The 23,222-nt window shown below is 53.0% G+C and overlaps 1 protein-coding gene across 4 annotated transcripts; it reads left to right on the top strand.

Annotated features, from left to right (window-relative positions):
* The first annotated feature begins 141 nt into the window (after window positions 1-141).
* On the top strand, window positions 142-20,394 carry HPN (hepsin). Of its 4 annotated transcripts, XM_069550555.1 has the most exons (13): window positions 142-793; window positions 1,351-1,420; window positions 7,774-7,875; window positions 7,964-8,005; window positions 14,150-14,279; window positions 14,349-14,471; window positions 14,612-14,652; window positions 15,036-15,201; window positions 15,302-15,492; window positions 19,093-19,188; window positions 19,375-19,517; window positions 19,700-19,864; window positions 20,061-20,394. In XM_069550555.1, the coding sequence occupies exons 2-13, from the start codon at window positions 1,405-1,407 to the stop codon at window positions 20,097-20,099; spliced, it is 1,254 nt and encodes a 417-aa protein (XP_069406656.1). In that variant the 5' UTR covers window positions 142-793; window positions 1,351-1,404; the 3' UTR covers window positions 20,100-20,394. The 4 variants fall into 4 exon arrangements, 3 of the variants coding, with proteins under 3 accessions (XP_069406656.1, XP_069406655.1, XP_069406657.1); XR_011248710.1 differs by having other exon boundaries at window positions 14,155-14,279; window positions 14,349-14,652; window positions 19,398-19,517; XM_069550554.1 differs by having other exon boundaries at window positions 14,155-14,279; window positions 14,349-14,652.
* The last annotated feature ends 2,828 nt before the right edge of the window (window positions 20,395-23,222 follow it).

Raw genomic sequence — 23,222 nt, forward strand, 5'->3', positions numbered from 1 at the left:
GGACTTCCCAGCTCCAGAGGTCATCGCTGCAGGCGGCAGAGAGGCTGCCAAAGCAAACCAGCCCCCGTGACTTGTAGGAAAGCAGCTGGGGGGAGGGGGCTGGGGGGAGGGTGAATAAAGGTGGGGGCCGGGACCGGGGACACTGGAAGGGGCAGAAGCTGGGGCAGGCGTTGAGGTGCAGGAGGAGTCCGGGGCCAAGGCTGGGCTGAGGCCCAGTCTGGAGCTGGGAATGCCTTGTTCAGGAGCTGGACGACGGGTGCAGGAAATGTCAGGGGCAGCTGTGGGCAGGGGGCTGGGCAGGGGGCAGAGGAGACGCAGGGGCAGGGCCGCCTTCGGGCAGCTGGGACAACCCTCCATCTGTGCCTCTCCACTTTATTCCTCCTTCCTGGCGGCCCTGTCAGCACTCCCCAGCCTGGCCTGTCTCCCCAGACTCTGGGCCCTCAGGCCAGCTCTGTCCCAACTCCACATACCCTCACACCGGCACACCTGGGGCCCATCCAGGCTGGAGGCAGGTTGCTGGGCGCCCCGGTCCAGCCCCTTGCAAACCCTGTCCCACCAGCCAGGTGGCCTCCAGCGCCGCCAATCCCTTGGCCCGGCCCCTCCCCGCCCCTTCCCCCGCCCCCTCCTCCTCAGGTGAGGCAGCTAGGCCTAGCAGGCCCCTCGCGCTGGCTGCCGCTGCCTCTGCCTCCGGGCCCGCTGCCGCTGCGGGGCCACCATGCTCCTGCCCAGGCCTGGAGACTGACCCTAAACCGGCACCATCTCTCAGCTCCGCCCCCACCTGCCGGACCCCAGGGTAAGGACCAGGGTCCTCAGGTTCCCATCCCCAGGACATGGGTGCCCTCACCCCTACTCACCCTAATGCCCACTTCCCATTAGAGGTGCTCCGAGAGGGGCCAGTTGGACTTCTCTCCAAGGACCTCAGAGTTCTAGCCCCCGCTTCTTCAGACTCCCCAGATCGGGTCCCGGTCTCCTCCTCCCTCCAGCCCAGGAGTGCAGCCCCTCCCTCATAAGAAGCAGTCCTGGTCCCCAAACCTCTCTTTTCCCAGGACCCGGGAGTTGAGGCCACCAGCTCGCCTTCCTCAGACCCGGGAATTCAGACCCCCCCCAGTCCCCTCTCCACCCCGGCCCAGGCCCAGGGTCCCCCGGCGCTATAAATCCCATCATCCCCCTAGCTGTTGGTCACACATTGACCCCATCCTTGAACCCAGCCCAGTCTGTGTCCGTGATCACGGCGTGCTCTGGCCAGGGCCCAGTCCCTCAGCCTCCCTGGATGGGCGCCTGGGACTGGGGGCACAGGGGCCGGGCTGGGCTCCCCCAGGCCCTGCCTCCCCCTCGTTCATCTCCCCACAGGTCCCGCCCCGGCCCCGGAGGTCAGCCGGGGAATTATTAACTAGAGGCTGTGACATGGCGGAGAAGGAGGGTGAGTCCCCCTGTCCCTGAGACCTGAGCTCTGCCTGGCGCCCCTCCCCTCCCTGTGTGCTGTCTTCCCAACCCTCTGCTCCTTTGGAGCCCCCTCTCTCTCGCACCCCCTCCTGGGCCCACCCCCACCCCCTTCTGAAGCCTCCTCCACCTTATTAACTATTAACCAAATTCTCTGTGGGGCTGCAACACCACTTGCCTCCCGCCCACCCCATATGACCTTCCTGGCTCCCTGCCTCAGTTTCCCTTCACCCCCCAGTGATTTCTCAGCTACCTCTGGACCTGTCCTTTGCTTGGGGTCAAGGCTGGGAAACTAGCTATCACCGTTCAGGACATAGACTCTGGAATGGAATGCACAGGCCTGCCTTTAAAATATATATATAATTTTATTTATTTATTCATTTATTTATTTTTGACTGTGCTGGGTCTTCGTTGCTGCATGCAGGCGTTTCTCTAGTTGCGGTGTGAGGGCTTCTCGTTGCTGCGGCTTCTATTATTGCAGAGCATGGGCTCTAGGGGGCTCAGGCTTCAGTCATTGGGACACATGGGCTCATTAGTTGCGCTTCCCGGGCTCTAGGGCACAGGCTCCATAGTTCTGGTACACGGGCTTGGTTGCTCTACGGTATGTGGGATCCTCACATGGAACCCAAGTCTCCTGAGTTGACAGGCAGATTCTTTACCACTGAGCCAGCAGGGAAGCCCCACCGGGCTGCCTTCGAACCTTCCTCTGCCACTGATTTTTACTGTGCGACCTGGCGAAGTGTCGTCATTCCTCTGGGCTTCATCTCCCCCTGGGTCAAGCATGGGTTCTAATGCCACCCACCTACCTACGTGAGGTTGTTGGGAGCATAAAACACGCACAAGGCACCAGCGTGGGGCTTAGTGCATAAAACACATGGGGTGCCCCAGAGCTGTCATGGCAGAGGTTGGCCGACTTGGAGACCTGGGGCCCAAGACCCCCACCGATACCACACGTCCCTCCCACCTCCTCACTCTGTGGGCAGAGCAGAGGGGGACTTTGGACCCGGTCTGGATGGATGAAGAGAGGAGAAACAACAGAGAAACCACCCTAGGGATGGTGGGGAGAAACCACACCTCCGGTTTGACAGACACTCGAGGGCTTATGGAATCCCCTGGCAGGGGCTCCAGACACCCTGACTTCCTCTTAACCTCCTCCACACTTAAGAGCCAGCTGGAGGAGACCAGTTAGGGGTGGCTCTTTCTTCCTGCCCTCCCCAGCTGGGGCTGACTCCCTCTCTTCTTCCTGGAACCTAGCTAGTTGGTCTCGGTCCCAGGCAGTATCACTCTCTAGCTGTGAGGCCCTGGGCCAGTAGCTCACCCTCTCTGGGGCTCATTTCTTCCTCTGTTAAAAAAAAAAAAAAAAGCAGTACTAATGTCCACCCTATAGGATGGTGTGAGGATTTAAATGCTGTGATAGGCGGGGAGCACTGAGTGTGCTGGCTGAAATGATGGGTATGGATCACTGGCCTCCTTGCGTCTCAGCACAGCTAGAAAATCAGAGCCCAAACCATCCAGCTGTGAAGTGCTATGTCCGACTCTTTGCGATCCCAGGGACTGTAGCCCACCAGGCTCCTCTGTCCATGGAATTTTCCAGGAAAGAATACTGGAGTGGATAGCCATTCCCTTCTTCAGAGGATCTTTCCAATGCAGGGACTGACCTGGGTTTCCTGCATTGCGGGTAGATTCTTTACCATCTGAGCCACCAGGCTCCCAGTGGCCTGGGAGACAGCACTGAACCCTTGTTGAGCAGGTGGGTGGCAGAGCTTTGCACCTTTGGAAACCTTCCTTCCTGGAGCCCACTGTAGGGACTCACCAGGCCTGGGGCCTAGGGGTAAAGGAACCAGAGAAGCAAAGTGGCGTGTGTCCTAGTCTTGAAGGGGAGTCCTACCGTCATGGCAAACCTGGGCTTACTTGCTGGGTTACCTGGTGTGGGTGGCTGAACCTCTCTGGGCTTCCTTTCCTCCTCTGTACATTCGGGTGGTGATAATAATATGTTCTTCATTGATAGCTTGCAAGGATTTCAGGAAACTGCAAGATGGGGTTGGGGTCCCTAGGTGGCGCTAGCGGTAACACCTGCCAATGCAGGAGACAGAGACGGGGATTTGATTCCTGGGTGGGGAAGATCCCCTAGAGGAGGACATGGCAACCCTCTCCAATATTCTTGCCTGGAGAATCCCATGGACAGAGAAGCCTGGCGGACTGAAGTCCATAGGGCCACAACTGAAGAACTTGTCACTGATACATATACTGGCAGGATGGGGTTAGGACAGGCCTAGGGTTGGTGTGTCTTCTGAGAGCTGCAGTTACGCTAACATTTGTGTTACCATTCTGCTGGTGAAGTGCGCCCAAGGTGAGGTTCTTGGTGCTCCCTGGGTACGCCGAATCACTGGAGGTGATAATCTGAATTGACACTCAGAAAGAGGCAGGAGTAAGTAGGTGTGCCAGGCAGACAGAAGAGCAAGGCAAACAGCTGGGGGTGACAATCTGCCAGGTGTATGGTGGCATGTAGCTGATTCAGGATTTCTGGAGGTAAAGTTGGAAATGGAGCTGGGCGGGTGATGAGACACGCAGGCTGGACCAAGTTTTGTTAGGACTCTGGTAAGAAGCCGGCCCATGCGTGGGCAGTGCCAGCTCTCTCCACAAGATGGAGCTGTTTCTTTCTTTCTTCTTTTTTTTTTAAACCTTGTATAAGTCCTGTCGTTTTGGTTGCTTTTTGGAAGCTCTATCAATTGTCTGGTAAGGACCCTTATGGCTGTCTGGGAATTGGGGAAAACATGTTCAACCCCCAAATCTCTGATAGCTGTGCTTACATCCTAGAGGGCCTGGCACCTTGGGCTGAGGGCCTTAGACTCTGTCCTGAGAGGCACTGGGGAGCCATGGGGGGTTCTAGGGACAGGTTGGATTTGCTGTTTGGGAAGACCCCCCCTGGTTTCCATGTGGAGGCTGGACCAGAAGGGGAGAGACTGAGCCCAGGGGTTGGAGGGGGTGGGGGCAGGGAAGGAGAAAGTGGGCAGGAGACACTCAGGAGGCCTGAGCCGTGGGAAGAGGGAGGTGTTCTGCCCACAGGGACAGACCTGCTGATGAGGACCTCCGAGACGGGACCTGGGGACTTAGGGAGACGTGGAGGCCAGTATGGAATCTGGGAGGTGTGACGGAGTGTGGTGATTCCAGGGGGAGGCATCTAAGAGGCTGCAGGACCCCCGACCTAGGACTCAGCAGAGTCCAGAGCTGGGGACAGAAAACGCAGTCTGTGGGGGTGGAGCGGGGAGGCATGAGGGGAAGAAGGCCGGGGCCGCCCCGTGAAGCCCAGATTTCAGAGAGCATGTGGAGGGTCAGGAGATTGAGGAGTAGGAAGCAAGTCAGACAAGGGTGGTGTCCCAGAAATCAGATGGGGAGAGAATTTTGTTCGGGAAGTTGGAGTTGGGTACATGAGGACAGACACGGAGCTGTTTGAGTGGAGTTTCAGAGACAAGGAACCAAGGACATCACTTGGCAAGGTTTTGCAGCCAAATGGTGGAGGCAGCGGAACTGCCTTGTGAGGAGACAAGGGCAGCCTAGCGCCCCTGAAAGAACAGGGAGTGGAGCCTCAGGGGGATGCTTGGGGGTCCCGGCTTACCAGGCTCTATTGCACCGAGGAGTCACACCAGCATGCTGCCTCTTGTCCAGTGAGGACACTTCCTGCCTTGGCGAAGATAAGCAGTCAGGATGCCTCGCTGAAGAACCCGGGTGAGGACGCTTCCTGTCCCACCAGAGGCGCTGTTTGGGGGTTGTCTGAAGTCTCCTGAATCACAGGGCATGGAGCAAGTTTCTCCTCTCACCTTAAGCGACACAAGGCAGCGGTGCTTCCTGCCTCGGCAGTCATGCCAGGGCCTCTAGCTTGGGCTCTGAGTGGCCCAAAGCTCCGCAGGCATGTCTGAAAACAAAGGACCCGGGACCAGCCTGATGGCTTCGGGAGTCAAGACCTCCCACTGAAACCAGGAATATGGTTGGGGACCAAGGTGGGGGGACGGGGTCCTCCCTGGTGGCTTAGTGGTTAAGAATCTGCCTGCAGTGCAGGAGACCTGGGTTCAATCCCTGGGTTGGGATGATCCCCTGGAGAAAGGAATGTCAAACCACTCCAGTGTTCTTGCCTGGAGAATCCCATGGACAGAGGGGCCTGGAGGGCTACAGTTCACAGGGTCACACAGAGTCGGACACAACTGAAGTGACTAAGCTGCGGCAGCAGCAAGGTGGGGACGGGGCCTGAGAGGCCCCCTCAGGGAGACAGGGAAGGGTCAGCCAGCCGCAGCTGGACTGGGCTGGCACGCCGGGGCCTCTTTGGAGGGAGGTGTGCCTGGACAAGAATGGCTGGGTTCTCAAATTCTTAAGGCTCTCAGACAATAGCCATTGCAGGAAGGTCCTGGACCGCTCCCCACTCCTTTCTGGGTGCTGGCCTGGCCCCGTGCCCATCAGCCATACTGCCATGACCCAGATGGCAGAACTGGAAGGTCCTGCAGATGCCAGGGGCAGTCGGGTGCACGCCAGGCCCAGCGAAGGCTTTCAGCTGCCTTTTCTCTTTGGTTCCCCCCATCCCTAGCCAAAGGATTGGCTTTTCAGCCCCAGGGTCCCTGCTGCACTGGGAATAAAATTCCTCTTCTCCTCAGGCTGCCAGGCCTCCCCAGCTGGCCCCAGCCTTGGCCCCAGTGCCTTCCCCAAGTTCATGCCATTCTGGCCACAGCAGTGGCCTCTCTTGCCCTCTCACCCGCCATGCTTGTTCTGGCCTCAAGGCCCTGGCCTGTGCTCTTCTCTGCCCACTGTGCGCTTCCATGAGAGCTCTTTGCTTGGCTGGCCTCAGCCGTCAGGTCTCAGCTCAAAAGCCCCTTCTTAGGGAGGCCCTTCTTGAATACTCCACAGAAGACCCTGCTGCCCCCGACCTGTATCATTTTCTTTATAGACTTGGCCATGTTCTGAACATGATCAAGTTCATTTACTTGTTTGCTTGTTTTGGTTTCCCCTCGCTTTACATACATGAGAATGTGAGCTCTGTGAGAGCATCTCAGCTGTCTTGTTTAGGGATGTGTCCCCAGAGCCTAGAATGGTGCCAGGTACACAGTGGATGCTCCATAGGACCACGAGTGAATAAACCCCCATTTTACTGATGAGAAAACTGAGGTCCAGAGAGGTGAAGGGAGTTGTTCAAGACCACACAGCTATAATGATTTAAAAACATTTATTGACCAATAAAAATGAAAAAGAAAAAAAGCATTTATTGAGAACCCGCTCTATGCCAGCCACTATAGCACAGAGAGGGTGGCAAGGCTTAGTGGTTATATGCCTGGATCCCAGTGCCAAGCCAGTACTACCTCTTCCTGGCTGAGTCACCTTGGGCAGGTGGCTCCACTTCTGCGAGCCTCGGTTTCCCCTGTCTGAAAAATAGGAATCATAACTGAGACAAGGACGGAATAATACATTCAGAGCAGTGCTTGGCACAGAAGGTGTCTGACAAGAGTATGGCTCCTAGTTATTTGAAAGAAGCTTCAAATAATATTTTTAGAGGTGAGTGCTAGGTGGATGCCCATTAAATAGATGAGGAAGTTGAGGCTTAAAAAGGTGATAGTACCTGTCCAAGGTCCCATATATAGCAGTGGGTAAGGCCCATATATGTATTTTTTGATTTGGCTGGGCCTCGCGCTTTGCGGGATCTTAGTTCCCCAACCAAGGATTGACCCTGTGCCCTCAGCGGTGAAAGCATGGAGTCCTAACCACTGGATCACCAGGGAATTCCCAAGGCCAATATTTTTAAGTGAGGCTGACAAATTTCCAAATGTAGGTTCTCAGCCTCTGGGGTCAAGTTGACGCTGGAGCTCGGTCCTTCGGGAGAGGTCTGGTTTGGGGGGTTCCCAGGGACAGAGGATCTGGAACAGCAGAGAGAAATGAGGCAGTGAGGAAACGCCAAACAGGAGGGAAGAGAGCTGCCAAGAGGGCAAAGGTCAGGGGTCACAGCCCCCAAGAGGCTCCAAGCACCTTTGGGAAAGTTAGCAGAAGTGAGAGGTCCAAGAAGGAGATACAGAGCGCAGCATCACTGGGAAGGAGAAGTCCCTTCAGTGCCAGGAGTGTGGGCAGGGAGGGTGGCAACTGTCCCAGCCACACCCCTTCCCAGCTGGAAGCCCTGGGGGGCTGGGCACCCTCCCCACAGGGGAGGGACAGGCCTGCCAACTGCACGCCCCAAGAAACTGGACCCAGGGCAGGGCAGGCTCAGGCGTGCTAAGTTAACGCCGGGGGGCAGGGCAGAGCGGGCCTCTTGCCATGATGAGGACAGGCCTGGCAGTGGCCCCAGCATGGTGTCTGTTGCAGGTGGCCGGACTGTGCCATGCTGCTCCGGACCCAAGCTGGCCGCTCTCACTGTGGGGACCGTCCTGCTCCTGACAGGCATCGGGGCAGCGTCCTGGGCCATTGGTGAGAGTGGACAGACCCCTGCACCTCTACCTTCCCCTGCCCCTGGTAGCCCCCAGCCTGCCTGCCCTCACTTCTGCCTTCTCCGCAGTGACTGTTCTACTCAGGAGTGATCAGGAGCCGCTGTATCCAGGTGAGTAGAGCGGGCTGAGACCCTCTGGGGGAGCCCTGGAGGAAACTCGCACCTGGTGGGAACTCAGTGAAAGGATTTTTTAAATGAATGCCCGAACGCCTGCAGGAATGCTGGTGGTGCTTATGTACCCGCGTGGCTGGTCTAATCCAATGTTCTTCAGACTCTAAACATGTTATCCATTAAGTGCATCATGAAATCAGTGAGTTGAAAACCACATTTAAAAAAGTATGAAACAGATTTGATTTAAAAAATCAGAGTGCATCTCTTTCCATAAGAAAAAGTTCTGTTAATCTTTCCTTTGGGTTTTATGAAGGTGGGACTGTTATTCCCTCCATTTTACAGATGGGGAAACTGAGGCTTGGAGCAATGCCATAGTTCACCCCAGGAAACGGAAGTCTGGGGCTACATCATAATGTAAACATGAGTTTCATATTGTGAAACATGGTCAATACATGTTTGAGAGGTAGAGGTGCTGTATGAATTCAGCCAACCTTTTTCTGTCACTTCTTGGTGGTAGCTACTGTTGTTATTCCCATTTTACAGATGTAGAAAGTGAGGACTGGAGAGGACACACCGTGGGCACGTGATGGCGCCAGGAATAGCACTTAAGCTTGACTGGAAGAGATGTGAAGGCAGGAATGGTCACGCGAATAAATATCAGGGTGGCCAAGAAGTTTGTTTGAGTTTTTCCATAGGTGGAAAAACGAATAGATATAGAAACTAATTGTGGAATGAATGAATGAATGGATCTTTCTAAATGCTAACCCCAGGCTGCCATTCAGGGGCCCAGGGCAGCAGGAAGAAAGGGGAAGTTGGGTGACAGGATGAATTTTTCACTCCCACGAGGCCCATCTAGTTCCATAAAGGACTCAGCTCACATTACGAGCAGAAAAGAACATCTAGACAGGAAGGCCATCAAGGTCAACCACCGCAGCTGGCACTTGCCCAGCATTTACCTGTGCCAGGCACAGGCCTCAGGGCTTTGCAAGTATTAATTCATTCAGTCCTTCCCACGGCCCATTTTAATATGGGGAAATGAGGTGTGGAGAGACCAACTGACTTGCCCCAGGTCACAGGGATCGGAACTCAGACAACCTGGATCCAGAGCTTGGGTAGGACTACTATACTGTATTGTTTCTCAAGAAACAGCCCAGTGAGCTGCCATGTTGACGGCTAATGTATGCCAGGCCCTGGCTGCAGCCTTTGCACAAGACCCCTGTGAAGTTGGGGCCGTTGATCATCACTCCCATTTTGCACATGCAGGAAACTGAGGCCCCGTGACTTGTACTGACTTGCACATTGAATAAATGGCAGGGCAGAGGGGTCATGCACCTACCAGATGCACCTCTATGACTCGCTACTGCTGCTGGGCTAAAATCCCAACCTTGGCGGACTCCAAGGCTCCTCGGACTCCACCCTCACCTCATGCTTGCTTCCAGCACTCTTCAGGCCCCAGCCCACGGGCTACTCTCTCACTCTCAAAGGACCCTCCTAGCACCACAGTCTTTGCTCACCTCCTCTTTATGCTCACACCCAGAGGCAGGTTTCTGGGTCCTGTACCATCGCGGCTGAGCTGAGGCTCCCACCTGGCCTGCCCTCTCTGGTTCTCAGCATCCCTATCTGGAAATTGGTGAGAATTAGTGGAGGTGAAGATCTGTGCAATGCTTGACTTTCAGCCAACTTGGTTAACATGGACTTCTGTGTCTCAGGCTTTAGGCTTTAACTTTCCTGAGCTAGACCTTTCTGCTCCCAGGCTCCATACCCTCTGCGCACCCCCCCCCCCACCCCCTCTATGACCCTCCTCACATGACTCATGATTTACTTCTGGTGAATTTCAGAAGGGCAGGGGCATTTTGTTTACCACCCTAGACAGTGTCTGGTGCATAGAAGGTGCTTAGGAAACCTTTGTTTAATGAATAAGCATGAGGACAAATCTCAGAGGTGAACTAACTTGTCCTGGGCTTCAGCTGGAAAGTAATGAGGCCACAATTCAGACCTGACTCTGGCTATCGCCAGCACTGTGCCCTCCCATTACACTTGGGTTTTTCAAAAACGCTGGGAAATTACAAAATGAACAAACAGAAACAACCCAGAAATGATATCCCCACCTCACTTTGCTGGGATTTTTCACACCTCTAAATATATCAGACAATTTGATAAGCAAACCAAACCAGGTGACCCAGAACGTACTTTCTGCATGGCTTAAAATAACACAAACAAGAATAAAGAGTTTAAAAGTGAGAAACAGTGGCACAGAATTATAGTTTTAAAAATACTTGGAGGGGCATTTGATATTCCTTCCTCCCTCCCTCCTCCTCCTCCTTCCGCTCCTCCCTCCAAATACATCCATAAAATGATAATTTCTTTCCTAAAACCTCACACTTTCTGGAAATCACAATCTCTGGAGCATTGAGAAGTCATTTAAAAATAAGAATTCACTCCCATCCCCAGCTGGTGTTTCGAACCCCAGATCTTGGTCTGGGAACTCAAGGGGTGGTACCCAGTGGAGGTACCAGATATTCTGGGCCCCATCCCAGAACAGGAAGCTGTGATTAAGGCCAGTTAACCAGGAAGCTCCTAGTACAGGCCTACATGAGTATATTTGGGGAAAAGGAGCTGATAAGGGTCTGTATGAGAGCCAAGAAGGAGCAGGGAGTATGCAGGTAGGCAGGTCTGGATTCAAATCCTGACTTTGCCGGTTCTTAGCTATATTCTCAGGGGCAAGTAGGTCCTCTCTAAGGCTCAGTTTTCTCATTTGTAAGATGGACATAGAGATGGTCTCTCCCTCCCAGGATGATGGTGGGATAGAACCCCGCAGATATGACACATAGTGTAGGGTCAGCCCATCCCCAGGAAATGCAGTCAGTGTTACTATTTTTAAAATTCATTTTTTAATTGGAGGATAATTGCTTTACAATGTTATATTGGTTTCTGCTGTATAAGAACATGAATCAGCTATATATCCTCTCCCTCGTGGACCTCCCTCCCACTCCCTACCCCATCCCACACCTCTAGGTCGTCACAGAGCACCAGGCTGAGCTCCTTGTTACACAGTCACTTCCCCCTACCTATTGATTTTGTATATGGTAATGTATATGTTTCAGGGCTACTCTCCCAGTTTGTCCCACCCACTCCTTCACCAGTGTTATTACTGTGCCTTTTTTGTTTAACCCTTAGGAGGAAAGTTGCTTGACAGGCTGTTCAGTTGCTCAGTCATGTCTGACTCTTTGTGATCCCATGGACTGCAGCACACCAGGCTTCCCTGTCCTTCACCAACTCCTGGAGTTTGCTCAAACTCATGTCCATTGAGTCAGTGATGCCATCCAACCATCTCATCCTCTGTTGTCCCCTTCTCCTCTGGCCCTCAATCTTTCCTAGCATCAGGGTCTTTTCCAATGAATCAGCTCTTTGCATCAGGCAGCCAAAGTATTGGAGCTTTAGCGTCAATCCTTCCAATAAATATTCAGGGTTGATTTTTCAGGGTTGATTTCCTTTAGGATTGATTGGTTTGATCTCCTTAACTTCCAAGGGACACTCAAGAGTCTTCTCCGGCACCACAGTTTGAAAGCATCAGTTCTTTGGTACTTGGCCTTCTCTGTGGTCCAACTCTCACATCCATACATGACTACTAGAAAAACCATAGCTTTGACTATATGGACCTTTGTTGGCAAAATGATGTCTCTGCTTTTTATTATGCTGTCTAGGTTTGTTATAGCTTTTCTTCCAAGGAGCAAGTGTATTTTAGTTTCATGACTACAGTCACAGGCAACATTAAAGGCTTGGGGTTTGGAGTCACTCAGGCCTGAATGCAAATCTTCTCTTTGCCTTTCTCTGTCCTCAGCAGGGCAGGGTTCTCCCCGGAAGTTCTGCCTCCCCTTGTCCAGATCTGTGGGGTGGGAAGACTGCTCAGCTTGGGTGTGGCCTCATCAAGTTCTTCCTCCAAGGATGCAAAGTTGAGTTTGGATCAGATTCACTGTCCCAGAATGTGCTCTCAGAACACCAGCCATTCAGGAAGCTCCAGAGAAAAAGGGGTTCACAGCTGATCTTTCCCCAAACCTGCTCCTTCCCACCTTGCCCATCTCAGTCAATGGCAGCTCATCCTTCTAGTGGCTCAGGCCAAACACCTTGGAATTGCCCTTGGCCCCTCTTTTCCTTCCACCCACATCCAATCATAGCTGACCCTATGGGCTCCACCCACAAATTCTATGCAGAATCCTCCACTGCCCCCACCACGGCCCCGCCTCCATCCTCTCCCTCCTGAACCATCACACCTTCTTGGTCTCCCTGGTCCCATCCTGCCCGCTACAGTCTGCTCCCTACACACAGCCAGAGGGTGCCTGTGAACCCCTGAGTCAGATCAAGGCCCTCCTGGCTCAGCCCTCACTCCTGCTGCTGCTGCTGCTAAGTCGCTTCAGTCGTGTCCGACTCTGTGCGACCCCATAGATGGCAGCCCACCAGGCTCCCCTGTCCCTGGGATTCTCCAGGCAAGAACATTGGAGAGTGTTGCCATTTCCTTCTCCAATGCATGAAAGTGAAAGTGAAGTCACTCAGTTGTGTCCGACTCCTAGCGACCCCATGGACTGCAGCCCACCAGGCTCCTCCGTCCATGGGATTTGCCAGGCAAGAGTACTGGAGTGGGTTGCCATTGCCTTCTCCCTCCTGGTAAAAGTCAGTCAGTCTAGTCTTGTCTCCTGCTCCCCCTCCCCTTGCTCACTCTGCCCAGACCCCTTGTTGTTCCTACAACAACCCCGCCCCCACCTTGGGATCTGTGCACTTGCACTTCTCTTGGCCTAGTTCTCTGTCCCCTCACCTATCTTCTCACCTCCTTCAGATCTCTGCTTGCACACCGCCTTCGCAGTGCAGCCTTCCCTGCCCACCTATAGGACAGTACAACCTCCTGTCTCTCCCCATGTCAGCACTCCCCTGCCTCTCTGTCAAGCTCGACTTGTCTCCAAGGCCCCTTCTTTTGCGACACAGCATCTCTTTTACTTCTCTCTCCTGTTTGTTATCCATCTCACCCATTGGCCTCTGAGCTCCCCACAGCTGGGGGTTTTGTCTGATTTGTTCATCGCTTGAAATAGAGCCTGGCACAGACTGAGTGTTTGCTAAAGCACACCTAAGGGCTGTGACCTGGCTTAGGTGTGGCAAGGGTCCTCTGGCCATGTGTGAGGAGCAGGCTGGAAGGGGCTGAGGGGAGCATCACTTTTCAGTGCATTAAGCAGGCAGGAAGAATCCCCCATAAGCACTCTGCAGCCTTGCTGTGTATCTGCCTCTTGTCACAGTTGGTGAAGCTGTGTTTGATTGGGTGATTTTTTTTTTATTGCTGTCTGTCTCCCCTATGGATGGACTTTGTGCTTGGTGAGGGTACAGCCCAGAGAGGTCTTGGTCATTTTTATGTCCCCCAGCATCACCCCACATAGGACCGGGCATGGAGTATGTGTCTAGTTAACACTTGTTGAATGAATGAATGAATGAATGAATGAATGAATACTGCATCCTCTGCTTGAATAATTATCCTGCAACTTAGCACGTACTCAAGGCCCTGGCAAGTCCTGCAGAAAAAAGATAACTCTTCTGTTTTAAAATTATAGGAAATCTATTTAGATATTTTGGCAATGTGATGTATTGGTCAACGATCTTCAGGCTGTAAAAGAGAAAAGGAAAAACCAAGAAACTGGCTAAATAAAAAGGGAAATTATTAACTCACTTAAGTAACGATTCTGGAGGTTCTTTAAGCCTGATTCCATTAAGGAGCTATAAAAATGTTATCAGAATCTCCTGGCTTTCCTTTACATTGGTTTATCACTGCTGCCCCCCATTCCCCCTCCTGCAGGCAAAGATGGACCTTGACAAATCTAGCTTCCAGCTCTTGGGCCACCAGTTTAGGAATCCCGGTGGCAAGAGGATCGCCCCCTCCCCCACCTTGCCTGGTTTCCCCATGGCGATGCAGCCGGAGTCTTAGGACCCCTCATCTTTGGTCCAGCTTGAGTCCTGAGCCCTTCCAGAGGCAGTCACAGATGTGCAGAGCCTGGGGTGCTCCGATCGGGCCTGCCAAGACTCAGGACTAGACTGGCACGGGCAGAGAAGAGGCTGGGAGGGCTCGGGCGGGAAGGCGACCCAGGCGGTCCTCCTGTCGCCCTGCAGTGCAGGTCGGCCCGGCGGATGCTCGGCTCACGGTGTTCGACCAGACGGAGGGCACGTGGCGCCTGCTTTGCTCCTCGCGCTCCAACGCCAGGGTGGCGGGGCTCAGCTGCGAGGAGATGGGCTTCCTCAGGTACCCGGGGTGCCCCTGGTGGGGGGCTGGGAGGGCGGGGGGCGCAGGTCTGACCGCTGCCCTGCCCAGGGCGTTGGACTTCTCGGAGCTGGACGTGCGGATGGCGGGCGCCAATGGCACGTCGGGCTTCTTCTGCGTGGACGAGGGGAGGCTGCCACATGCCCGGAGGTTGCTCGAGGTCCTCTCCGTGTGGTGAGGAGGGCGGCGGGCAGGTGGGGCGCAAGCTGCGGGCCCCACCACCCCTGGGTACCCACACTCCTCCGGGTGCCTTCCCTCCGTCCTAATTGGCCTCTTTTTTCATCTCTGTGTCTTCATCCCGCTCCCTCCCACAGCGACTGTCCCAGAGGCCGTTTCCTGGCTACCAGCTGCCAAGGTGAGACCCCAAAACTCAGAGCCCTCTTCTGAGACTCGCTGCCCCTAGCGTGGCAGGGCCATGGCCCATCAGATACCCCCAGGTAGGCCTCATCCTCTTAGGTCCTCCAGGGATGGAGCTATGTCCTCTCAGGCTCCTTCAGGGTGGGGGGGTCCACATCCCCTCAGACCCCCAAAGTAGGGCCATGCCCCCCTAGATCCCCACAGATGGGGCTGTGTCTCCTCAGACAGACCCCTTCCCCCTTGATCAGAGCGGTGTTCCTCAGACCCCTCAGGTTAGGATCGTGACCACTCACTCTCCCCAGGGAGGGGCGTGACCTCTCAGACCCCCAGGGCAGGGAGTCCAGGCCCCCCGCCGGCCCCTGGCTGCCCCTCTCCCCACAGACTGTGGCCACCGGAAGCTGCCCGTCGATCGCATCGTGGGCGGCCAGGACACCAGCCTGGGCAGGTGGCCGTGGCAAGTCAGTCTTCGCTATGATGGAGCCCATCTCTGCGGGGGGTCCGTGCTCTCCAGGGACTGGGTGCTGACAGCCGCCCACTGCTTCCCTGAGTGCGTGTCCCCCAGGGCACGGAGGGGAGAGGCTGGGCAGCGGTGAGCTGGGGGAGGCTGTGCCCAGACAGGTGGCCACCCTCCCCTCCTTTCCCGGTAGGCGGAACCGGGTCCTGTCGCGATGGCGAGTGTTTGCTGGTGCTGTGGCCCAGACTTCACCCCATGGCGTGCAACTGGGGGTGCAGGCTGTCATCTACCATGGGGGCTATCTCCCCTTTCGAGACCCCAACAGCGAGGAGAATAGCAACGACATCGCCCTGGTCCACCTCTCCGGCACCCTGCCCCTCACAGGTACGTCTGGGCCTGGGGACTCCAGGGCCCAGGAGGACAGAGGAGGGGCTGGGGCATGGAATTCACGGTGATGAGGGAAGTGATCTCCAGGGGCACTCACTGTGCGTTCATTAGGTAGGGGCAATTAGTGCAGCCACTTTGGAAAACCCTGTGTGAGTATTACCGTTTGGCCCCCCAATTCCACTCCCAGGTACGTCCCCCAAAGAAAAGAAGTTACATAGCTACACAAAAGCTAGTGCATGGGTGTTCATAGCAGCATTATTTACAGTAGCCAAAGGGTGGAAACCACCAGAAGTTCGCCGTCTGACATGTGGATAAACAAAAAGCGTGCTAGATCCATACAATGGAATCATATCAGGTTAGAAAGTCAGTGATCCATGGTACACAGTGGTTGACCCTGGACAGCGTTGTGCTCAGAAAGAAGTCAGACCCAAACAGCCACATTCTAGATGATTCCATTTCTACGAAATGTCCAGAACAGGTAAACCTGCAGAGATAGAAAGCACATTAGTGGTTCCCCAGGCGTGGGGGTGGCACAGAAACGCTGGGAGGTCAGAGGTAAAGGCGGTGATGAAAATGTTCTGAAATCGATTGTGGTGGTGGTGGTACCTTGCTACTGCCGGGCAGGCTAGTCCCTGAATCTAAAACCTGTCTAAAACCCATTGACTTGTGTACTTTAAGCGGGTGAATTGTGTGGTACAGGAATTATATCTCCAAAAATAGCTATTACCAAAATAAAAGAAAGAAATGAAAAAAAAAGTGTATGAATGAATCAGAAAGTCGGGAGTTATTAATTCCCTTTGTAGTTCTCCAGAGCATTTCCTTGCTGTCAATGAGAAAGACTCACCTGGGTGTCCGGGTGTCCTTCATACCTCGTCTACACATGCCTTTTGAATTTAGAGCAGGCTGTGGGCTTCAGCTATCAGAAGGCCACCGAATGGTAGTAATAGTAATAATAATAATGTCGATGATAAGGAAGTTATCATAGCACTGATGATGAGCCTTCAGCAGGCACCAGGATGATGATGATAATAATAATGTTTACAAGGGACTTCCCTGGCAGTCCAGTGGTTAGGACTGTACCTTCCAATGCAGCGGGTGTAGGTTTGATCCCTGGTTGGGAGCTAAGACTCACATGCTCTCTCTGCCACAAAACACCCACACATAAAATAGAAGCAATTTTGTAGCAAATTCAATAAAGAGTTTAAAAATGGTCCATATTAAAAAATAAAAAAATCTTGGGCTTCCCTGATGGTTCGTTGGTTAAGTATCTGCCTGCCAATGAAGGAGACGTAGGTTCAGTCCCTGATTCAGAGCAACTAAGCCCAGGTACCGCAACTACTGAAGCCTGATCACTGTAGGCCTCTGTTCCGCAACAAGAGAAGTCATTGCAATGAGAAGCCCGTGCACCAGAACCAGCCCCACTACAGTTCACAACAAACAGTAAAAAGCCCTCACAGCAACAAAGACTCAGCACAGCCTTAATAAATAAATAAGATTTTAAAACATCTTAAAAAATAATAATGAAAGACTACAATAATAGTGATGATAGGATGAACTCCAGCGCTTGCACGTGCCTCCTGTGGGCAGCCACCGGCCTCAGCTTGTCCCAAGCATGCACTGATTTCATTGTCACAGCAGCCTGGGGAGGGTGGGTTCTCTTATGATCCTGTGTTTTGTTTCTTTTTTTACAAGAGGAAAATTCCCGACATAGAGAAGATACATAATACCCCACATTCCCACTACTGGAAAATGGCAACGGTTGGAGCCCAAGTTGCGTGGCTCTGGAATCTGTGCCTATAAGCCCCTGGCTGAGCTGCCGGGAAAGTCAGTACTGTTTTGTAGTTTTCATTATTGTCTTTTTTTTTTTATAATTTTAAAAATTGTGTGTTTATTTGGCTGTGCTGGGTCTTAGTGGTGGCATGGGGAATCTTTAGTTGCAGCTTGTGAGATCTAGTTCCTTGACCAGGGATTGAACCCCGGGTCCCCTGGGTTGGGAGCTCAGAGTCTTAGCCACTGGTCACCAGGGAAGTCCGCCTTATTCTTATTTTTAATGGTTATTTTCTTTTGAATGGTCCATGATACTAGTTCTCCATTTAAGGGAACAATACATGTGAGCGGCCTGTATTTGGACGTGGGACTGAGGGGAGTGGTGTGGGCTTTGGGGTCAGATACTCAGCAGCTCTGCAGTCTTGGGTATGTGGCTTCACCTCTCCAAACCTCAGTTTCCCTCATCTGTTAAATGACTCCTGAAGGTTATTGAAATGCTGAAAAGGGTTAATCTGAGTCAAAGAGCTTAGGGCAATGCCTGCATTCAGTTAACACTAATAATCATTGCTGTTGTTTATTACTATTGCTAGTTACGTGAGCATTTCCCGTTAGCCAGGCACGCTATTCAACACCTCACCAATTTCTCATGATACACCTCTAGGGGGGAAATGATTATTCTTTCCGTTTTTCACCTGAGAGCTCTGAGCTCAGGCAGGTGAAGTCACCAGCAAGGCTTGCTAGCAGGGCTGCCAAGACCACTTGCACGGGCTGTACACTGCACAAGGATGTCATGTCTCAGGGATGCCACTCTTACTGTGGACAGGATAGACTGGTGTGTTTATTATGATGATTTTTTGACAGGTGGAAGTCCAATATCTCAAGATAGTGCCTCGTAAAATTTCTTACAGAAGGGACTTCCCTGGTGGTCCAGTAGCTAAATGGGAGGCCCTTTCAATGCAGGGGCGGCACAGATTCGATCCCTGTTCTGGGAACGAAGATCCCACATGCCACGGTGGCCAAAAAATTGAAAAAATAAATTAAAAAATTTCAAAGTCACTCTCTAGGTAAGGGGCAGCCCCATGGGCCATGGTTAATAACACAGGCTTAGAAACTGGGCCAACCTGGGTTCAAATTTTGGCTCTGTCATTGACTCAATCTAAGGCTTTGGGCAAGTGACATTTTATTTCCCCCTCTTTAAGTGGGGGTAGTAATAGCCCCTACCTCTCTGAACTGATGGGATATTAAGGGAATTTACCCAGAAAGATGCGAGTATATAGTCAATAGAAGGCAGCTTATTTTATTTTTAAAAATGTATTGAAGGATGCTATGCTATGCTAAGTCACTTCAATCGTGTTCAACTCTTTGCAACCCCATGGACTGTAGCTGCCAGGCTTTTCTGTCCAGACAAGAATACTGGAATGGGTTGCCATGCCCTCTTCCAGGGGATCTCCCCAACTTAGGGGTCAAACCCGTGTCTCCTGCATTACAGGTGGATTCTTTACTGCTGAGCCACTGGAGAAGCCCTGTATTGGAGTATAGTGATTTACAATGTTGTGTTAATTTCCTCTATACAGTAAAGTGACTCAGTTACACACACACACACACACACACACACACATATCTTTTTCGTATTCTTGTCCATTATGTTTTATCACAGGGTATTGAATATAGTTCCCAGCACTATACAGTGGGACCTTGTTTGTAGGAGGCAACTTCTGTTGTGGTGTTTGTGAAAGAACAGAGGGAAGGGTGGGCTGGGGCAGCTGGAGCAAGGTTTGTCCTGGGCGGGGCAGACTGGCAGGGCCCAGACTGGTGTGGTCTCTTGCACAGAGTACATCCAGCCCGTGTGTCTCCCGGCTGCCGGGCAGGCCCTGGTGGATGGCAAGATCTGCACGGTGACTGGCTGGGGCAACACACAGTACTACGGTGAGTCTTGTCCTCTGCTGGGAGGCTGCCTTAGGGAGACTCTGAGCTGGGCTGGGGAAGGGCAGTTGGGCTACGCCAGTGCCTCTTGGACCCGGGGGTGTAGGGACACTGAAGCCCAGGTGGGAGGGTAGGGGAGGGGGTGTGCATGCTCCCCAGCTTCGGCCAGCCTTGCCCGCACACCCCCAGGCCAACAGGCTGGGGTGCTCCAGGAGGCCCGAGTCCCCATAATCAGCAATGATGTCTGCAACGGCCCCGACTTCTACGGGAACCAGATCAAGCCCAAGATGTTCTGTGCCGGCTACCCTGAGGGTGGCATTGATGCCTGCCAGGTGAGGGATGCTGTGAGGCAGCCGGGGCCCTGGCCTCCCCAGGGATGGAGACATAGGGCCTTGGGTGGTCGGGCTCCCTACCTCAGGGCCAGAGGGCTCTATGACCACAGCCCCCGACCCTCCAAGGAGGGCCTCCTGGCCAGCCGTCTAGGGCTCCAGCCAGGCCTCCCATCCCCCACCAGGGCGACAGTGGTGGCCCCTTCGTGTGTGAGGATAGCATCTCTCGGACGCCACGTTGGCGGCTGTGTGGCATTGTGAGCTGGGGCACCGGCTGTGCCCTGGCCCAGAAGCCAGGCGTCTACACCAAAGTCAGTGACTTCCGGGAGTGGATCTTCCAGGCCATAAAGGTGAAATTTGAGCCCAGATGGGAGCCAGAGGGCGGGAGGGTTTGGGGCTATGAGCGGGAAAGGGAGGCAGGGTTTTCTGGAAACCTATAGGGCTTAGAAGGGGTCACCCTAGGGAACGGATGGCTTTCACGGGGCTCCTGGGGAGGGTTGGGCACTTGTGGGACGTTGGGGGAAGCCCCTAGTTGTCTTTCCCCAGACTCACTCCGAAGCCAGCGGCATGGTAACCCAGCTCTGACCTGTGGCTTCTCCTCGCTGTGCACGCCTCCAGGGCCCGAGCTGATCTAAGGGGCCCCAGCCCCACGTGATGGGGTTCACCCTGGGCCAGGGATGGAACATTTTTCTTCTTGGGCCCAGCCCACAGGTCCAAGGATAGTCTTCCCTCCAAGGTCCTCCACAGTGGCGGGCCCACTCAGCCCTGGGACCACCCTCCTGCCCCCCATGTAAATATTGTTCTGCCATCTGGGACTCCCCCCCATCTTGTGCTCCTGATGACAGGATGCTCTTTAAATAATAAAGATGGTTTTGATTAATGTGGTCTCTGAGTTTGCAGCTGTAAGCAGCAAATGAGGACATTCTGGGCGCACATGGAAGAGAGCGACTAGGGCCTGGCATAGATCAAGGCAGGGAGCATAATCCTCCAGTTCCCACTGGCTTAACAGAAAAGATCTTAATTGGTTCACTTAACTGAAAATGCACTGGAGCCTCTGGCTTCTCTTCTCGATCCAGCTGCTCAAACATTTTTCAGGACTGTGCCTCACTTCCTCTCTCACATCTGCTTTTCTCTGTGTCAGCTTCATTTTCAAGCAGTCTCCTCTACAACTAGAGATAGAGATGTTCTCCCCCAACCCACCGAAACTCTAAGCTTATATGCTGTGGACCACTTAGCAGCCTCAGTAGAGAAAGAATGCTTCTTTCCCATCAGCTGTAGCAAAAAAGCCCCAGGCCTGGCTCTCCTTGGACAGATTTGGGCCATATGCTCATCCCTAATCAGATCACTGTGCACCTGCGCATGGGGTGGGGAGGAGGTCTGACCCTCAAGAACTACATGACCTGAGAATGAGGGCTTCTCCGGTGCTGTTTCAAAAAACGAAAAAGAAAACTGGTTGTAGATACCCAGGAAGAAGAAAAGACATCTACTGTGAAGCTCCACAGGAAGCTGGACCCTGTGGATAGAAGGCAGGTGTGCCAGGCCTGGTGAGCACAGCCTGAGACACCCCCCTCATCTCTTCATCTGGGCTGGAGGTTGGTTTCAGCTTCCCCTTGGACCCACTTTGTTCCCTAGAGCAGGGGTCCCAACGCTCCAGGCCACAGACCATTACCAGTCCGTGGCCTGTTAGGAACCAGGCCTTGCAGCAGGAGGTGAACACTGGGCGGGGTGGAGCTTCATCTGTGTTTACAGCTGCTCCCCATTGCTCGCATTACCGCCTGAGTTCAGAAAAGTCCTGGGCTCCCACTGATTCTGCATTACGATTATATCACAATGTAATAACAATAGTAATAAGTGAAGTGAAGTCACTCCATTGTGTCCAACTCTTTGAGACCCTGTGGACTGTAGCCTACCAGGCTCCTCTGTCCATGGGATTTTCCAAGCAAGAGTACTGGAGTGGGGTACCATTTCCTTAAAGTGAAAGTGAAGTCGCTCAGTCATATCTGACTCTTTGTGACCCCATGGACTGTAGCCTACCAGGCTCCTCAGTCCACAGAATTTTCCAGGCAAGAGTACTGGACTGGGTTGCCATTTCCTTCTCTAGGGAATCTTCCCAAACCAGGGATGGAACCTGGGTCTCCCGCACTGCAGGCAGACGCTTTACCGTCTGAGCCACCAGGGAAGCCCACCATTTCCTTAAAGTACACAATGCGCTGGAATCATCCTGAAACTGGCTTCCCCATCCCGGGTGTGAAAAAATTATTTTCCACAAAACCGTTCTCCGGTGCCAGAAAGATTGGGTACCACGGCACAAAAGTATTGGCAGATCTTGCGGGGCGGGGGACCCAGATGGTCACCAGGGGGCACCACTGCTCCTAAACTGTGGGGCTTCCTGGCTAGGCTTGACCAGGTGCTGGTGGACACCAGACGCTCTGCAGGAAAACACCCACCAGATGCCTGTTTCCCATGATAAAAATTCAATGTGTTGCCCACCAACTACAAGTCCCCAAGCAATTTCCTAAAGCACAAATAGACACAGAAAAGTCCCTTCAAATAACATTGTTCAGTCGCTCAGTCATATCCGACTCTGCGACCCCATGGACTGCAGCACACCAGGCTTCCCTGTTCTTTACCATCTCCCAGAATTTGCTCAAACTCCTGTCCATTGAGTCAGTGATGCCTCCCAACCATCTCATCCTGTCACCCCCTTCTCCTGCCCTCAATCTTTCCCAGCATCAGGGTCTTTTCCAATGAGTACAGACTGTTTACTTGGAAAATGCTCCAAGGATTTCTCCCTGGATCAGACCTTTAGGATCTGGTGATCCTCACCATGGATTTGTCCATCAGGAATGCCCTGACCCCACATATCCACACAGTTTTCCAAACATCTGTGTGTGGCTGTGCTCATGTTCTACCCACCATATTGGAGATATAATTCAAGACTTGACTCACACATTGCTTGTTAAAAATGTTTTGAACTACAGGGATGGGACTATAAATTTTCCTTTATCATTGTCAGTTGAAAAATGTACTATACATGTGTTTTGTGAAGTTTGGGAGCTCTGAGAGAACATGGTCTACCTTGGGGATTCTGAGCAGATATGGCTGTGTCCTGGGGGGGTCCAAGGGGACACAGCTCACTCTGGCTGGGAGGGGGCAGAGAAGACACGACCTTGCTCTGGGTGGGACTGAAGTCCCAGGGTAGAACTCCCACCCTGGGAGGCTTGAGGGGATGCAGTCTGATTCTAGGGGATCTGGTTGGAAGTCTGGACATTAAAAACCTATAGATCTCCTCTGGGAAGTTGTTAACCAGAAGGTCATTCTGGGTTTTGCCTGCATCATTGCTCTTGGAGGGGAGAAGAGGTTGGGGAGATTGATTTACTCAACAGCCATCAGCAGTCTCCTTTGTTGGCCAGCAGTAGGTAAGCCTCAGTTTCTCCTTCCGCTCTCACTAAACCTTGCCACCTACTCAAGGAGTCACGCAGATATTAGAAAAATATTAATAACAATCACAGGGTTGCTTTGAAGCTCTGCCAGGATCTTGGTCTTCAGAAAGATCAAATATCAAAACTCTTTCTTCCATGTCATTGCTGTGTATCTCCGAGCCAGAAATATTTGGCCCATCTTATCTTTGGCCCAATTTATGTAACCACTTCAGGGATATGCGCAAGGCTTTGCACTCATGGTGAGTGTTTATATCTGAGTATTCAC

Source organism: Ovis canadensis, chromosome 14 (genome assembly GCF_042477335.2).
Source record: "Ovis canadensis isolate MfBH-ARS-UI-01 breed Bighorn chromosome 14, ARS-UI_OviCan_v2, whole genome shotgun sequence".
NCBI classification, from domain to species: domain Eukaryota; kingdom Metazoa; phylum Chordata; class Mammalia; order Artiodactyla; family Bovidae; genus Ovis; species Ovis canadensis.

What these genes read in the sequence shown, in the direction of transcription:
- HPN (XM_069550554.1), top strand. An exon ending in CGGCACCCTGCCCCTCACAG is followed by an intron (nt 15,493 to 19,092) that starts GTACGTCTGGGC and finishes TCTCTTGCACAG; the next exon opens with AGTACATCCAGCCCGTGTGT. An exon ending in GTGGCATTGATGCCTGCCAG is followed by an intron (nt 19,518 to 19,699) that starts GTGAGGGATGCT and finishes ATCCCCCACCAG; the next exon opens with GGCGACAGTGGTGGCCCCTT.